Genomic DNA, 18,435 nt, shown 5'->3' with positions numbered 1-18,435 from the left:
TCCATCAGAGCTGGTGCCAAGAAATAGTAATAGTCATTCATCTGTTGCCACTGTTTTCCTGATATTTCTCACCATGTTCGTCGTCGGTTTCCTTGATCTTTCTGGGACTTGGACAGACCACTGGTACATGCCTTGAACAACAGGCTTATCAGGGCCTGCCGTGACTTGGGGACGCAGGAAGGTTCGAAGGTCACTCTTTCAGCTGCGCGCGCGTGACCTCTCAGCATGCACATATGCTGGGAGAGTCCTGCTCTCTGGGATGCTGGTTGTAACCGACAGGAGCTGGATTTGCAAAGCACATCCCCTTGAGGCTGGCTGTTTCTTCCTAGTTGCTAGACCTCTGATTCCACAGTGAAGAGGATGCTGGCAGTGGTCAGACCAGCAGAGGGCCAGATGTTCCCGCCGTGGTAATGAGGTTTCATGCCAGGGGCCAACAGGTGCGGTGTGAGAACACTTCTGCGTCTGTGCTCAGGAGGGAGACTGTGGAAATGGATTAACAATATCGACTGTGGGCGAGGGTTTGAGAAGCGGCACCACACCTGCCTCTTAGGTGCCGTTTCTTGGTTAGGCCCTTCTACTGGATGGAAACTGTTCTCCCTCAAATACGCAGCTGTCATTTTATGTAACAGCAAGAGTCTATCACCCCCACACCCTCCTTAGAAATTCAAGGTGAGAGGGAGAGCTACTTTGTATTAAATGTTGACGATTTCTAATTAACTCATCACCTTTTGGGCAATTTACAACCTGCCTTTGCTGACAGAAATAGGTTTTTACAGATTGTACGAAAAAGAGGCTGATGGAACTATACAGATTAAAAAGCCAATGAAACATAGAGAATCTTGCCTTATTGCTTAGAATTATTTAGAAGGTAGAGAATCCAATGGGATCTTGTAATTAGAAAAAGAAATAACATAGCTGAGAGATTGGGGCAGGGGGCGAGGGTGGAAGTCCTCATGATATTTTTGGCAGGGACTGTCCCCCGACTGCGAGAAAGCTGACGAAGAAGAGGATGGCTGGGAACCGTGGCATCTCAGGCCATGGTTTTGATTTAGAGTGAGACCCGGAGAGTAAGACAAAGGTCTCTGTTTCTGGATGGGAAGTGTGTTCAGACCTGGCTTGGTTTTTCCTGGTGTTGACCCGCACTGGAGAGGAGGGCCCCTTGCCGGGCACTCACAGCAGTCACTGTAGGTCTTAGGTACTTATGTGCACAAATCTGATGAAGGTGCATCTCCCTGGCTAGACTGTAAACTCCACGAAGAAAGGGCTCCCGGTACCTGTCTTGTCCACCAGTCTAGCTTCTAGGTCCAGTGCCTGACAAATAGGTGGTCAGTGACAAATATTTCTATTAAGTATATTTCAAAATATGTATCCAACAGGCAAATGGATTTTCCAAGCACAGCCTTTGAGTGCCACCAAGAATGAGCTGTTTACATGGTTGGGTCAGAAGCCAAACGGAGGCGGTGGCTGAGGTCCCTGGAAGGAGGCTTCTGCTTTGTTGCAGATGAATGATGTATCGATTTTTATCTTCTTCCTGCTTCCTGTGTATTTTATTTCCTTGCGAAGTGCTTTCCATAATACAGTTTCCCAACAGCTCAGAAAACCATATTCTGGATCACACACTCACTGCCCGTCTTCATCTTTCTCTCCCACCGCCTTCCTTTGTTGGGCACCTCCCAGCTGGCAATCTGGATCTTAGCCTTGCCTACCTCTTGCTTCTTAAGTGATCCAGCTAACAGGACTGCTTGTTTCCAAATGTGTCAGAGACGATCCAGACTTTAAAACATTACAACAAAGAAACAGAAGAATTGATGGCTTTACCGGATTGCATCTCTGTGGCCTTTGACACTGTGTCCACGTCCTGCTTTTTAAAAACTCTTGGATGTGAGATCATCCCTCTCTGGCTTCCCCTCCTATGTCACCATTTCTTCTCTCTCTCCCTTCCCTCTCTGTTCCTTCAAAGCTTGAGCTTCCCTTCGTCTCCCTTCCTTCTCTTTCTCTTCCCGCTGCTTCTGATCTTCCTTTCTTCTTTTGTTCTTTGTGCTTTCTTTGAATGTCTCATTTGTTTTCAGCTGCAATATACATCCTCCTGACTCTCAGATCCTGCTCCCCTGAGCCGAGCTGTACTTACAGTCCCCATTCCTTAGTTTCAGTGCATTTTCGTGAATTCCTATTTGTGTTTTGCTATCATCTCCTAAATGGTTTGTATACAGTGGATGCTTCAGCCTCCATTTGCTACCAGACTTACCTTCTTGAACAATAAAGCCGAGAGTACCATTTTCCTCTTTCAATACCTCTCACAGGTTCCCTGGGCTGGTGGGTAAATCATTACCATCAGCTCCATCATCATGACTATATAAGTGCTTACTGTGTGCACTATTCTAACCACTTTGTGTATATTAGCTCACTTAATCCTCCCAGCTGCTCTCTGAGGTAGGTTCTGACGCATCCCCATTTTACAGATGAGAAAACCAAAGCACAAAGATGATGCATAATGTGTTTAGGATCACACAAAAGTCATCCTTTTCTGTTCGATTCTGCAGCCCTGTCCATGACTGTCCTCAGACTCCCTCTATGTTCCAATCACAAGAACCTTCCTCCTGTTTCTCGACACTCCAGCCTCCTTCGCGTTTCCCTGCCTCTGTGCCTGCTGTTCCCACTGCCTGGAGTGTTGCTGCCTCATCTATCACCTGGTTGACTCTTCCTCATCTGTTAAGACTCAGTTCCCAAACCATTCTCTCTGTGAGGATTCTAAATGCTCTGGACAAAATTGGTCCCTCTCGTCTCTGCAATGATAGTAAACTTTGTGCACACCCGTCCTGTTACAGGACCTTTGGTATTATTGCACAGCGGGGTTCTGCTTATGTGTCTGCATTCTCTGCAAGACCACAAGCTCCATAAAACCAGGAAGAGTCACTCTTTCATCCCTGTTTCTTATTATTAATCAGGTGCCTGCTGTATAGAGGGTTACCGAAAAATGTGTGAAGAAACCAATCAACCAGAAGCTGCATGAGGTCAGGGACTGTGTCTTTCCTCTTTAGTGCTGGGTACCCAGACTCCAGCATAACCCACAGAAAGTGCTCGACTGATATTTGAATGGAAGAAAATGAACTGTGCGGTTTTAATGAAATTCCATTCAGCAGAGCTTCCTGTTTTTCATTCCCTAATTTGTAGGTAGCACCCTCAGCCGCATCCAGTTGGGATCTCTTAGTGTTTAATACTTTCTTTTTTTCATTTACAGTTAAGACATAAGTGATCTTGGTTTCTTCTTCACCCCTTTTAAAATTGACTGAAAATTAAGTATCATAAGCAAAGATAAATAAGAACACATCCCCGTTGAATTTTAGGACATTGTCTCTGTTTATAATTGAATAACTTCATATTTTTAGATTGAGAGCTATTTAGTTATCACCCGTATTCACTAAGAAAGAAAAATAGAGTGACTTGCTATTTTATGAGTATTGATATGTCAGGATTAGTGGGATTAAATATTTTCTAATTTAAAAATTACTTCCCATTGACGGAGCCCAAGAAGAAGGGTGGTAAGGAGAGGTGCCCAGGTAGCCGTGGCGTCCTGGCCCTGGCACCTTTACCTGCTGGCCGGGCTTGATGGGTGACAGCGTGATGCCCTGGGTGTTGATCACTGGCAGGATCTGGTTCCCGATGACCGTGGCGATGATCTGGCCCTGGGCATTTGTCAGGAGCTGGGGGGTGATGGGCTGCACTTGAAGGCCCTGAGTGCCGCTCGCTGCTTGGCTCGACGGCCCCAGGTTCGGCATCAGAGGAATGGTCCCAATAATCTGCAAGAGACAGGCCCAGAGGTGAGGCTCAGGGCTCTGCTCAGGGTCCGCACATGCAACTGTAGATGACTCATGCCCTAGTCTCTGTCGGAGGCTCCCTGAGATCCAATTCCAAATCCATGAACAGATCTGGAGATGCGGGTGTGGAGGAAAGTGGCCGAGGGTGAGCATCTGAAGGAGAGAGAAACACACATGGACCGAGTGCATGGAGGAAAGGGGACAACATCGTATTTAAAAATAAAATCAAGCCACATGTGATTTCTGCCAGGGCAGCACAGACACCTGCTCCATCTCAGAACCAGGTGGAGGACAGACTCATGCACTCAAGGCCCTTGTCTGGCCGGGGAGCCGCACCCCTTCCCGACAGGGCTCCCCAGATACGGTGTGCTCCCTCACATCCTCTCCTCTGCTCTCTCCACCTCCTTCCCTTTCCCCGGCATCCTGCTCCTCTCTCTGGGTCAGCGGTCAGCTAGCATCCTGGTGCCCACGGTGGCTGAGAGTCTGGGTTCTGGAGTCAGGGAAACCGAATTCCATTCCCAGAGGGGCCGCCTGCTAGCTCTACAACGTTGTCAGGGAGCCTGAGCTTTCTGAAGGCTTGAGAGAACTGGGGTCACCTGTATTTGAAACTCAAAATAGAGGTGCAATGACTACTGAGGACTGAGCATTTTTAAAAGTGTATTTTAAATGATGCGTTTTAAACTGGGCCCTAGAGGTTAGAGGACCAGAGCTTCTATGGTAGGCGGGGCAAAGGCCTTTCTTTGCACCTGGTAGCCTCTGGCCCCATGAAGGGATCCTGTGGAGCACGGAGGAGGGGCCTGGCTGGATCCAGTCACTGTGTTAGGGAGAAAGGGAGCATGAGCCAAGGGACTGGGTGTTTGTAAGATCTGGAAACACAGACCGCATTCAAATGTTGTCAGGGACAGAGCTAATCTGGTAAAAAAAGAAAACATGAGCTATGGTTCCTGATGTCACGGACTCTCCTGGGGGGAGTCGAGGAGGGTGTGTGGGCTGCTTCCCCTCCAGGTACAGCAGGATGGCCACGCCGCTCTGCTGTCGTCTTCTGGGGCCTCCTCCCAGACCTGATCTGTGGTGACGCGGCCTGGGGGCCACCGTGACGCATTAATGATACTGTCTCAGGTAGGGCTTCCGTGTGGATGGTTTCATTTCACTCCACATTCTCACAGCGGCTCAGCCCGGTGGGCACTCGTCCCGCCTGCGTTAGTCAGTGAAACGGTGGAGGCTCGGGGAGGCATCTGTAAGTGGCGGAGCTGGAGTCCAGGGCGGGGACCCCCAAATGCTCAATGCTGCATGTCACCTGGCTCCCACCGCTGGGAGCATGTGGGAGGGCAGCTGCTCTTGCAAAAGGCCCTGCGTCCTGTCTGCAGTTTCCCTGCAGATGCTAAGCTGCCCGTGGGCTGAGTTCATGAATGATTCTGTTTTCTTTTCCCTTCAGTCCTCCAAACAGGGCTTTGAACGTGGTTTCTCAATAACTGTCTTCTGAGTGAATGGTCTCTAGACTCAGCTATCGCTGGGATTCTGGGTGCAACTGGCACCGCAGAGGACCTTCATGACCACGTGACTCAGTGACAAAGATCAGGACAGAGAAGCCACCCTGTGGGATGGTGGTGAAGGAGGGTCTGTGCGAATATCATGTATCAATGGCAGTTGTCAATGGCTACTGATAAAGGTCAAGTAATTACTGTAAGAGTGGTCAGCACTCTCAGGGAGTTTGCAGCTCCACAGCCTAACTGAGCGAGGCCCCCAGTGGCATCAGTGACAAGCGTGTCCCATCAGTGCCAGCAAGGTCAGAAGGAGTCCACATCAGTAGATCAGGGCACCTAAGTACTTTATTGGTATGTGATCTTGCGTTAAGCAGCTCAGGATTCAAAGGCTGTTCCTATGACCCCCCAGGCAGCGTGGAGATGTCCGGAGAGCAGACTCCTTGTCCTGCGCCGATGCTGGCTTCCTCCCCTTTCCTCACGTGCATCGTGAAATGGTGCAAACCCAGTGGCTGGCCCATCCACTCTGGTTTCCTGGTGTCTTAGCCCTGAAAGCTCCGCTCCCCCTGATTGGCCTGAGTTGAAAGCCTATGGGAGCTGGATGCCTTTAGGTGGCAGGGTTGCGGGTTCTATTTTGGGCAGGATGTCAGTGTGTTTAGCCTGGGAGAAGGCTTCAGAGGGAGGCAGAGTGCCTGACAGCTACAGAACACACTGCGATGCAGAGAGAGGCATTCTGCTCCCAGAAGATTGACATGCGTCTGTGCTCCCCTGGCGGTAATGAGAAGCTCTGCCTACATTCTGGGTGGAAAGAAGAAGAAAGGCAAACGCAAACGTCTCATCAGCCTCTTCCCCCAGTGCCGCCTCACTTCCCAGCACTGCAGGGCGACATTACTAAAACATGGCACCACTTCCGTTCCCTGGCTCCCTTTTCTTTCCTGGACCCTAGCATCACTGTTGGAGGGTAGGACGGCACTAGTGTCAGAGCCAGAGGGACCTGCAGTGGCACAACGGAGGGGATCCTTTAACAGGAGGGTTTGCCCAAGAGGTGGGGGCGGGGCCTGGGCGCTTCTAAAGTCAGGAAGGCATCTGTGAAGCGCAGCGTTTCCCATTTGTGTTCCCCTCTCAGAGGAGTTGGGGATCACCATCTCAGCATGTCACACACTTGGCAGTGCGTTGTGGGGAATTTTCCACTGTTCCCCAATGTCTCACGACTCGCTCATTTCAATTTGCTCCCCTGCATCCAGGGTGGAGCTGGTCACACACGTGCTGCGTAGAGCCTCTCCATGTGCCTGTGTAGCTCAGGCCGGCTCCGATCCCCCCTCAGCACTTACACGGATCTCACTGAAATTCCTCCTCCTCGGCTAGCTCAGACTTCCAAAAGACCACAACCAGGAAATCAGAGGAACCGAGGCAGCAAGCTGTGAGGCTCCTTCACCTGGGAAACTCGCATTTTTAATTAAAGGCCTTTCAGTAGTCAAGGGAAGTGTTTTGCACCTACACACATTTCAACTAAATCAGGAAATCAAAACAGAGGTTTGAAAAGGCATCAGGGCAACTGACTTGAGAACAAAGATAGAAAGAGGCAGCCTTTGAGACACTTGTAGTCCTAGGACTAGCTTTTGGAGTGTGATTTTCTGGTTCCCAGAACTAGGGATTTATTGCTAGGCGTCCTGATGGAAGGACGTGTCACTGAGCAAACAAGGCCACTAGCCTGGGACTCTGGATCCAAGCATTGGACACACAGGTCAACTTCAACTCTCCTGAGATGCTGAGGATGCTGGCGGAGCAGCCTAGCACCAGCAGACCCTCCTCTATGTCAGGCACAGTGTAATCTGCCACGGAACACGTTGAGGATACACAAGCTGGGCAGGGGAGGGGGCGATAAGACAGGCACACTGCACGCAAAGATTCCAACAGTCCCACAGACCAATGATATACCCCAAATGAGTGGCCAGGACCATCTGATAAAAATCTCTATACTCTCGTGGTTAGTGCCCAAAAGAATATTGGGAACGAATGTGTGATTTCAGAGGAAGAAAGATGAGGATTGATGGTTGGGAAGACTTCATAGGGGAAATGGGGCAGAAGAGAACAGAGTCTTGGAAGTTGGGTGGGATTGGGCAAGGCAGAGAAACCATTCCAAACAAGAGATGAGAAATGTGGGAGTGGTGAGTTCACTAACTTGCATGCAAAAGACGGCTCAGGCATTGAGCAGCGATTGGTTGGCCTGGAATGGTCAAATTGCATCCAGGCAAGAGGTTTCCGTGAATGGTCTTTGATGGGGGCATGGGGAAGGGTACTGAAATGGAGCTACTTCGGATGGGAATGTGACCACGTGGAGAGAATAGACGGGGGTGTCGGGAGCCTACAGACCAGGAGACCGGTCGCTAGGATGCTATCATAGTCATCCGCGTGTGAAGCAAAAGGCTGCCATGCATCCTTGATGTAGGGGTTGCTTGATTCGTGGCCCCTTCCACTTCAATTCCAAAAGCGTGGCCTACTTTATGCCTAGGTTGCAACATTAGAAATTTTTGAGTGAAGTTATTGCCTCATCCATCCACCAGCAAATAGCTCAGGCATCGTTTGCGATGACCCTCTCTGTCTTCGCCCTGACTCTGGTGGTCGTGATGGATGCTTTAACCAGGACGAGGCGCATGCTTGTATTGTAATGATAATCTGTGACCTAAAGGAGTTCCAGCCTCTCTACCAGGGAACTTATTTGGTTGTTGCTGTTCATTTTCATCTGTCTCTTTGCTTACAGGCGTTAAGAGCATAAACCGCAACTGAGGATAAAGTCTATGTTGTATGAGCAACTTAAAAAAAGAAAACAAACTAAAATGAACCTGGGTGGCTTACACAGAAGTGTGACAGTCACTATTCAGCAGCAACTATAATGTAAGCCGCCATGAAGATTATCGTGTGACTGTAGCAGACCCCAGCAATTCAGGGCCGTGTGACACCTTTGGGTTACCAGGTTACTGTTACGATGCCCTTACAGACCTCAATCTAGTTGAGGTATTCCGTAGAGATGAATTATGGCTGATGGAGGATAACGGGCCCTGACTTTATTCACTGCCAACACGTAGGTCTCATCAGGAGCAGCTGGTGGTATCACAGAAGCCCAGGGCATCCAGACAAGTCGTCTGATGGGCCACATGTCGTAACAGTCTATGACACACTGTTAAACTCTGCTACGCAGAATGCGATTGCAGATGTCAGTTTGACAAGTCATTCTTTTGCGCACGTCTTTAAGAAAAGGAAACCCGCCAATGCTGTCAGTTGGTGACTTTTCAGGTCTTTCAACCCATCAGCAGAGACAGTTCTTTGCCAAATAGTTGTGTAACCTCGGCGCTTTTTGGTCAAGAGGCTTTGGTTAACACCTGGCATCACTTTGTCCTTTCTTGAACATCAAGCTTCTAGCACTCGAGAGCCGACGGGGTCATGGTGCGAGGTCACCAGAATGGAAACAGCCACTCTCCTTCCCCTTCCTTTCTGGTCGGTCACAGCCACTGTGCTCGCTTCCTCCAAGGGCTGATTTTGTCTTCTTGGTATTATACATTCATTTTAGTCTCATTGTGCTCCCAGGTTTAAGGCTAAGCTCACTTAGAGTTCTTTTGGCAGCTCTGATTAGGATGTTGAGCCAGGAAGACTAGGAGAATACAGTTATTTCCTAAACAAAATACATTTTTGCAACATGCAATCTGGTGCCTTCTTGCATACAGCTATGTCCAAGATGGAGAACATGAGAAGTATGAATATTTAGAGGGTCTCTGGCAAAGACTCTGAACTAGAAGTAGTGAAGGTATGAAGATAAGTCTTTATCTTGTAGAAGTTCAATTAGAAGAAGACACTCAACTAAGGACAAATAGATTTAAGCTTGTAGGCAATGCCAGTCAGTTGGCCATGGCTTCCTGGACATTGCAGTGTTCAGGAAGAAATAGTGCCATGATCGATTAACAGTGTCTGGTACGGGCATGGTCATAGTGAATGGCAGTGTGCCCGAAGGTGGCATAACTGAAGCCCAGGACATGAGACAAATGATCTCAGACCAACTTGCAAGAAATGGATGACACCCATTTTCTTAATGAGTGACTGTGAGAAAGGGCTTTTTACATTTTCATGCTTGTATTATGGCTATTGATAGGTACTCTTCCTCTGGGAATACCTACCTACTCTGTTTTTTCACTGTCAGAATTAGGATCCCTGCTGGGTGCTCTACTATTTGGCTTCAACTTTAGAAACAAACTCAAACACAAGAGTAAAGAATTGGAAATGTCACGATCTTTAGAATGTCACTTTCACTCACATTATGGGAAGAATAATTTGCATGAAAACTGATGTTGTAAAAACAATAATAACAACAGTAAAAAATCCTCTCCCCTCAAAGCTTCTTAAAAGCCATTAAAAGTAATTTTTCTTAATAGAGTTTAGGGGATATATATGTGTGTGTGTGTGTGTGTGTGTGTGTGTGTGTGTGTGTGTGTGTGTGTGTGTGTGTGTGTGTGTATACACATGTAAAGAGAGAGAGAGGGAGTGAGAATTCCCCACTGGCTGCGTTCAAGCCCAGGCTTTGCCACTAACTAGTGGGAGATTTTTGGTGAATTATTTCACCTCTTAGAACCTCAGTCTGCTCATCTGTAAGATGGGACTAATGTATACTTCATAAGATTATTGTGAAGACCGAGTAAGTTCACATATGCCAAGCACCCAACACAGTGTTCTAACAACCAAGAAAAGTGTTCAGTGAATGTTCGTTCATAACTTCATTTTGCTTACATGCTTTTATGGTAATTCCTGGGCTCTTACACAAAGTTACAAAAGCTTTTCTGAATTTTCCTGAATGCTGTAATTTCCCTATGAAAAGAGTTTACTAGGAAGAACAGAAAACAGTAGTTTACCATGAAAAATAATTAAATTTTCCTGGTCTTGTCATAGAGGGCAAAGCTGGGAGTTTCTGTGGAGGTTCCCAAATTCAATAGGTGCTGTATTCCACAGGAGGGACTAGATCTTTGTGTTTTTACAGAAGAGGTTTCTGAAAACCAGTCAGACAGTCCCAGAGCTCAGCCGCTCACAGTGCGGGTAGATACAGAGAATTTCTGAAATTCTGCGTGCCTTCCTCACTCAGGGATGGGGCACAGGGCGCTTTTTCCTCTCCTCAACATTAGGGAAAGTGGTGAAATAAATATTATTCCCTCAGTTTGGGGGACATACACCCAAAGAATCTAGAGGGGAGAAGCTGTGGCTTTAAGAGCTGACTAGGAAGGAGGGAAAAAGGGCAGGGAGAGGAAGAAGGGGAGGGAGGGAGGAAAAGAGAGAGAGAGAGGAGGAGAGGGAGAGGGAGACCGCGGGGGTGCAGCGTCAGTGTTTCAGCACAGCTACGCTCCCACTGATAAGAGTGTTGCCCTGGACTCATTATCATGGGTCTGAGTTATTCAAAATCCCTGTCCCAGAGGACCCTGAGCAATGGGCACCGGGACCACATCACCAAGAGAGCCTGGAGGAGTGGACCCGGAGAAAACCAAGCCCAGGGAGGGGAGTGGGCAGCTGGAAGAAACCAATGTGCCACAGCAACGTGCCATTGGAAGGGCCCAGCGGGGCCTCAGGAGACCTGGTGAAAGGGCTCCCCAGAGTTAGTTTGAGCCATCTGCTTGCCCGGAGAGCAGAAGCCACCCTAGGACAGTTGGGCAAAATGGGGCCACTCTTCCCCACCACCTGTCCTCTCCCCATCTCCACCTGACCTGCAGAAACAGAGTCAGCAAGCTGCAGAAGGGAGAGTCATTCCAACAGGGAGAGAAAGAGGGACCAAGAGCAGCTGGGGCTACTGCTGGTGGTGGTGGTGGGAAATCTGTTAATTTCAAAGTTTTGATTATTGTCAGGGAACCGGGCATCGCATTTGCAATTTAAAGTGACCAGAGAAGACTGTATTCCCGTAAAAGAAGTCATGGGGCAAGATCCCTGGCTTTTATCTAGGGAGAGGGGAAGGCCCACGGCCTCTGAGAAAGTTGAAAAGGACAGTGGGAAGCTTTGATGATTACCCCCTGAATACCAGCGCTGTCCTTTCCCCTCACTTATATGAAGGGGGGTTTTGATAATCATAAATTGCTAGATAAAGAAATTTAAACTTGTAAGTCTCTCCTGGTCTCCCACCCGCTCTGGGCTAACTCACCTTTGTGTGTGCACTAGGGAGCCAGGTGAGAGAATAAGGAATTATCTTTTTACTTTTTAATTTAATTTTAGCATTTGGGGTCTATAATTAAGTAGCTTGTCTAAATTCAATATGACTTATTCATAAACATTAGAGAATATTTTCTAAGTCACTGCCATCTGTGATTTTAAAAACAGGTAAAAATGGGGACTGTCTTTACCTTAACTATGAAGGTCAGTCAATTACACTGAAAAAGGAGAGTTTGTGGATCACACTACAAGGACTCTGTTAACCAACAGTGGCTGGAAAATAGAGGAGAAAGGTCGGCCAGAACGTGGCACCGAGGAAAAGAGAGAATTTGGCAAGCGGCCAGAAGTAGAGAATTCAAAATTGTGAGCAGGGTATACATTTTCCCATAAACTAGGAATTTGGTTTATTTCTGAGAAGTAGTTGCTGCTAAAATTTATAACACTGTTGACGTTTCGGGACTTAGAAAATGGGTACTAGTCAAATGCCTTAGTTGCTGAAGTTCTTCTGATGCTTTTAAAAACCTGAGAGCTCCAGCTGGGACAGCCAGTGCACACCAAAGGAGAAAACAGTGAGATGCTGGGGAAAAGGGACGGTCAGAAGCACCAGGGAACCTTGACCTGGTCATCTGACAGCTATGTTAGCAAGATCATTCACATTAGTAATCAGCAATATTCCTAAAGTATAGTAATGATGTGCCTTTATGAGTCTTCATTTCCTCTCTCATCTTTAATTAAACCAATTCCAAATTCCCAAACACACTGTTGAACAGTCTTTTGTTTAATTGTTGACAAAGAAGCAATCTAATGCGTGTGTCTTTGTTTTCCACTTACAAACGATGAGGAGGGGTGAAAGGGCCCCACTAGATCTCAGTGATGTAGGACGGGAAGAATAGTGTCAGTTCCCAAGGTGTTTCACGGGAACAGTTTGCTTACAGAGCAGGGGCTGAACCCTAGGCATGCCGCCCATTAGCAGGAAACATCATGGAAGAAACGCCACATCTCAGGGAACTGACAGGCCGGCCAGGTAAGAGTCAATGCAATTGACACATTTTTCATTCTTACTGGATCTGAATCTTTCTCGAGTCCTTTGGCAAAACAAAGTTAGCAGCCGCCGCCCGGTTCTGAACGGGGGACAGTTCCTACCTCCACAATACAGCAGCTAAATCTGGCGGACTCTACCCTCTCCGGGCAGGGGCTTTTCATGTATTCATTTTATTTTGTTTGTTTGTTTTAATTTTTTAAATTTTAAGATACATCATCTCTGTTCTTAAATATTTCCCTGTATTTGTGAGATTTGTTATTTTCTCTTTTTATTTGGGTTCCCACTCAATGTTAGGAGATGTTGATAGAATAAAGTTTTGATCCAGTAGATACTCAGAAGATTAGATGAAATTTACACAAGACGATATTCCATTGAGATGAGGATGAAGTGAGGCGTCGTTGTAACTGCCCGCCTGACTTACTCCTGGGGTTACAGGTGGGCAGGGCTCAGTGCCCAGGAGATGAATCCTTTTCTTGAACACAGTATAGATACCCACCATCAACCCACGTTTTAAAATGATATCTGAGTTATATATTTACCATACTGAACAGCACATTGGCCAGCTCTGGATTATTTAAGGGTTCTTGATTTCTCTATGGTGTTGTTTTTCGTCTCCTGCTCTGCTTATTCAACTAGAAGGTAGGATGAGGAAGACAGAGGAGGGGAGAGTAAATTTTGCAAAATGTTAGCTCAAGGTTTGGTTGGGCATGATGTTGGAACCAAAGGTTGACTGGCTTCATCTGTGACTGGGAAGAAATACTCAGCGATACAGAGTAGGTTCTCCCAGCAAAGGCCAACTAAGCAAGACTCTCACCACTGACGCAATTCTCCTCGGGCCTGGGGAGTGGAATTTGGAGAGATCCTTTTGGAAACGGACAGAGAGCTTGCCATTTTGTTCTATGCCCATCTTCTCTTTGGAAACTTAGAGCTTATGATTAGCCTATATCCAAAGGCTTGGAGTGTAAGAGTTTGGTTTTTTATACAAATATTAATACTTTGCATTTTAAAAGTATGCTTATGTGAATAGATAATACAGACATACTGAGAGCATTTTCCATGTCAAGAGTGGAGGATTGAGGTAACTATGTAGATAATTCTAGCAAAGGGGGAAAAAAACTCTTTGTCTGGAAAAGTCAGGCAATTGTCTAAATCTCTCTGCTTTATTCTAAATAGTTTCAAAATTAAGAGTATTTGGGTTTTTTTCCTATGCGTTTACTCACACACAAACTGATCACTCACATGCTCACCTCACCTACCCACTCACTCAGCAAATCCCAGTGCCCAGAACTGGACCACACCCCGTTGCCCTCATTCCCACTGTAGAAGACTGGGAAGTTATCCATGAAAATCTGCTCTTTGGGATTAATAGGAGCGTCCTGTAAATCTTGCCAAGTATGGCATCAGGAACCTGCCAATGAAAAAGAAAGCCTGGACTCCCAGGAGTTAAGATGGTCAAGATGGCAGAAGTTGACACAAAACTAAAAGCCTTTCTGTTGACAAGAATCCTGCCGGCTCTTTTCTCCTCCAGGGAAACTGCGGTAATAGTCAAGGGCTTGAAGGGATCTCCTTGAGGCCCTCAAGGTCCTTCCTTTTGAGGACTGACTGCATAGTAAGATGTGGCTGGATTTACCCTTCACTGAAATAGGTTCTTACACTCTCTTGAAAAGGGTTAGATTAAAAAAAACTGTGTGTGTGTGGGCGAGGTAATCAGGTTTCTTTCTTTCTTTCTTTATGTATTTATTTATGTATTTATTTATTTATTTTAATGAGGTACTGGGGATTGAACCCAGGACCTTGTGCATGCTAGGCACACACTCTACCACTGAGCTATACCCTCCCCCTCAGATTTTAAAAAAATTTTTGAATAAGACCAATATTATTAAAATTTGATTTCTGCCTTCCATTTATTGAGTTCCCACTATGTGCCAGGCACTGTTCTAGATTTGGGGAGTCTGAGAAATAGCCGATGATCTTAAATGTTGTTATTAAATCACTTTCATGGTGCAAAAGAAGATGGCTAAAAGGCTTGCAGAAGTCAGAGAGCAATAAGGTTTGGGTTATTTATGGGGGGTAGAGCCCTTGAGACCTCTGGTCCCCCAAAACGTAATTGAAACTACCCATCTCTCACCGAAGAGTAGAAATGACAGGCACACAGTAGGGAATGCACTTCAGTTTTCACAGAACAATGTTCCTCCCTAGAGGCCACCCCACAGTGATAACCTCTGCTGTCTTGATTCCTCCACAGGGATCCGTGTGAATTAATTACTGGGTTCTACCACGCTCTCACAAAGCTCCCCACTTTATCTGTGAATATATTATAATTTTTTTATGAGTCCTAATTGGAATAAAAACAAATGTATATTTCAATCTGTGGTTATTTATAAGATGGGGAGTGTGACACCTCACACCAAAGCAAATGCCTTCAAACCGTCATAGCCTTGGTTTCAATGTGTGGCTTTTCATGTTATTTTCAATGGGAAGAAATGAAAATATTTATAAATAGGATCTAATGCTTCAATTTCCAGTTCTCTTTAGAAATTTTTACATTTTCATCATAATTTAACTCATTATATTTGTCCAGTGTGATGTTCCATGTACCAGAAAACAAATGCAAACTCTTAAGGAGGAACTGGAAATATTTCTTTTCATCACCTCTTTCCCCCTTTCCCCAATGACTACAAATCAAACTATGGGTACTTTTCATTTTCTTCCCAGCTGCCAACACTGTGGAATTGCTAAAACATTTTTTTTTTTCCCCTGCAAAAGAGAATCACAACTGTGGGGAAGCCATCATTTTGTGGAAAGATGAGCTTTGTAAGCCTTTACATGGCTTTGTCTAAGACTTTAGGTTTTTAACGTCAGCAAAAAGTACCCAGAATGTGGGAAGTATTTCTGCTTCTGCCTGCTGATGCCAGAGTTAAATGATTAAATCAGATTAGTTATTTATTGCTTGGAGAACACTTTTCAGCTTGACTCAGCCTTGGTCCTTAGATGCTTTAGTAAACATTCCTAAATGAAGCCCTGGACCTATGGACTGTTTATTATGGTATTTCTTCCTAAATGAGAGAAAAAAAAAAGAGCTACAACAATGGTAGCAGACAACCTAAAGCAGGGACCTGTGATCGCCACTATTTCAAATTCTTTGGAGCAGTGGGAATCAGTGAAGGAAATGTTGGGCACTTTGCTCAAGAAGGTGTTACATGCATTTAGCATCAGCTAGTGCTGTGAGTTCATTCAGGCTGTGAAGCTGAATTTAAATTAGTATAAACAACAAGCCTCTAAGGGGGAAAAAAAAAAAGGGGGTTGTGGAATGAAGCCACGCCAGGTGTCATTAAAGAAGCATCAGTTTATCACCACCCAGTTTCATGAGTCCAAGATGATTAATATGCTTTTTGTGAAAAGAATATCTATTGTTGGGGCAAAATTAAATGTATTTTGATACTTGCATGCAATATTTATCTATCTGTTCAATCAGAAAAAAAAGTTGTCCTCATCACTCTACCATAGATTACTTTTTCAATTTCCTCTTAGTAATTTTTTTTTTTAATGTTCTTCAGGGTGAGACCACTGAATTTCTCATTGCTTACAACAGAGACCATAACTCATTAGAATTATGCTGATGAGTTTTTCTCATAAAATTGCATCTGCATTTTCAAAGGTGACAAATCTGCACTCTTACCCTTAACCATTAGGCAGGTTTTGATAGATGTAAGTAGAGAGAGCCACTGAATTCTAGTTGTGGTTTCTCATAGTTTTCTGGTTCGTATTTTAAATGTCCTTTAAAGTATGTACATATAATATATATACACACATATATATAATATATATATATAATGATATATAACATATAAAATACATACTATACTATATATGGTATATATTATATTTATATATATCTGATTTGGTCCTGGGAAAAAGTTAATTTATCATTACAAATAAACCACTAATGTAATGGTTTTCCAACTGTCCGGTTCTAGGCTCAGTATTTTAAAACTTATGCCAATAGTATGAATTTTGAAATTTTTAACTTCAAAGCTGCTTTTGAAGTACAGTCTTATCATGACTGTGTTTCACAGTCATGCCAAGATGAATTCATTTGTATGTCGTAAAATAACGTAGAAGTTGACGTAGTGATGCTTACATTGAAGAGCAATGGATATTTAGTCACAAAACTATTAACTTAATCCACAACTGAGAATTAAAAAGTAATCTGCTTAACTTCTCTAAAAATTTGGGAGTATTTCTCGCAGTGTTTGTGGTACCAGATTTGGTTTCTGAGAAGGGTACTTTCTGATTCCACTAGTTTCAGATTGCAGGAACAGTTGAGGTGTGTAAAACCACCGACATTATCCCCATTTCTACTGTGTTATCTCTGTGTGAGCTGAGAGGGAGCAGAAACCCTGCTTTTTAATATTTTAAAACACATATGATTGTGTGATCTCAGAAAATCAAAATCCTGAGTAGCACTCCCTTCTGTGTTCATCTAAATGATTTATATATCACCTTTTAAATGTAAATGATTTAAGTATATTTCTTCTTAAAGATGTTGTCTTTTATATTAAAAACTTAAGTCTTTCCTTTAGAGCCAATGATACTGAGAAGATCCTTGCATTAAAATCAATTTCCAGCTTGCAAACAAATCCTCAAAGTCCATGTGAATTTAAAACAGATTTTTGTCTTTCTAGCTGTGCATGTCACTGAATGTCCTCCTTTTGGTTGTCTGGGAGAGCTTGCTCACATCACCTGCAGATTTACTGAAGGTAGATGGAAATGTTTTTTATTCTAGAGCATAAGAGAAAACCAACGGTAGTTAAATGAACCTAGCAGGTAAAACCCTCGTGGTCCTGCAGTTTGATTAAATAAAGTACCACATTTTGTCATAGGGAAAAGTGGATGGTGTCATGTCCAGTAGCTACACTGTCATGTTGTGGAGGCGAGCTAGACATCCCCTAGCCTTCTATTGCTGATCATCTGGAGAAAGCAAGGTGGTCAGCTCACCCTGTTACTACTGATGTGAGCAGTGGACTTAAAGTCATTGAACTGGCCCTCTCTGCATGCTGGGGCAACCACGAGTTTCAAGACCCAGGTGGTCTAGGGACCGAAGTGGGAAGGCAGGTGTCACGTGGTTCTTGCTATGTACCTGGCGCTGGGCCAAGCACTTAACATCCTTTATTGCTTTTACTCCTGACAACAACCCTGAAATGTTAGTACAGTAGTTTAAAAAAATTGAAGAAATTGAAGTAAATAGACAAATGTCATTTTCATCAGATCTGGTAATGCTGGATGGCATTATGCTTAAAAGCGTTTCCATATAAAACTTCAATATACTAAATAGTCCCTACTTTAGATCAGCCACCCTAAGTGGATTAAAATATATACAGGTGAGGAGAGGGTGATATTTATGGAGTGACTACTGTGTGCGAGGCATGATATTGGGCTGCCTGTGATGCTGAAAGCAGCGTCACTCAGAGGAGAGCAGTCCTTTGAAGCAGCCAGATCTGGGCTCAAATCCAGGCTCTTCCACGTTCTAACTCTGTGGCCCTGGGAATCTGGTTAACTTGTCTGAACCTCTGTTTCCTCAGCGGTAAATTAGAGATAATAGTGCAAGATCATTGTGGGAATGAAATGAAACAATGAATCTAAGCAACATGCTTCTCTGAATAGCGCATTAGCTTATATAAAATACTCTATTCATTCAGTCTACAGATTTTATTACTATGTTAATGCTTACTGTGTGCCAGGTGGTATTCTAGCCACTGGGCTACATTGGGGAACAGAACAAAAGGTTTTCAATGAGTATTAGAGCACAGTGAATAAGAGCGGTCTCTGATCTCAGACAAAACTGGGTTTGAATCTTGCTACATCCAGCTGGATGATCTTAGAAGTTTCTTAATCTGTACAATGGGGATAAACCATATTCTGC

At 44.9% G+C, this 18,435-nt stretch overlaps 1 protein-coding gene and 1 long non-coding RNA gene across 5 annotated transcripts in view; one reads left to right on the top strand and one right to left on the bottom strand.

The window, feature by feature from the left end:
• POU6F2 (POU class 6 homeobox 2) overlaps positions 1 to 18,435 on the bottom strand; it is a 423,476-nt gene that overhangs the window by 21,959 nt on the left and 383,082 nt on the right. For both annotated transcript variants that reach the window (XM_014559834.2, XM_032484257.1), the window contains one exon: positions 3,591 to 3,797. In XM_014559834.2, the coding sequence (XP_014415320.2) occupies positions 3,591 to 3,797 (207 nt within the window). The remainder of the gene's footprint in view (positions 1 to 3,590; positions 3,798 to 18,435) is intronic.
• Positions 1 to 18,435, top strand: part of LOC116665054 — a 138,542-nt gene that overhangs the window by 98,092 nt on the left and 22,015 nt on the right. The window lies entirely within an intron of this gene.

This window comes from Camelus ferus, chromosome 7 (genome assembly GCF_009834535.1).
Source record: "Camelus ferus isolate YT-003-E chromosome 7, BCGSAC_Cfer_1.0, whole genome shotgun sequence".
NCBI classification, from domain to species: Eukaryota; Metazoa; Chordata; class Mammalia; order Artiodactyla; family Camelidae; genus Camelus; species Camelus ferus.
This window is presented reverse-complemented; position numbering and strand designations above follow the sequence as displayed.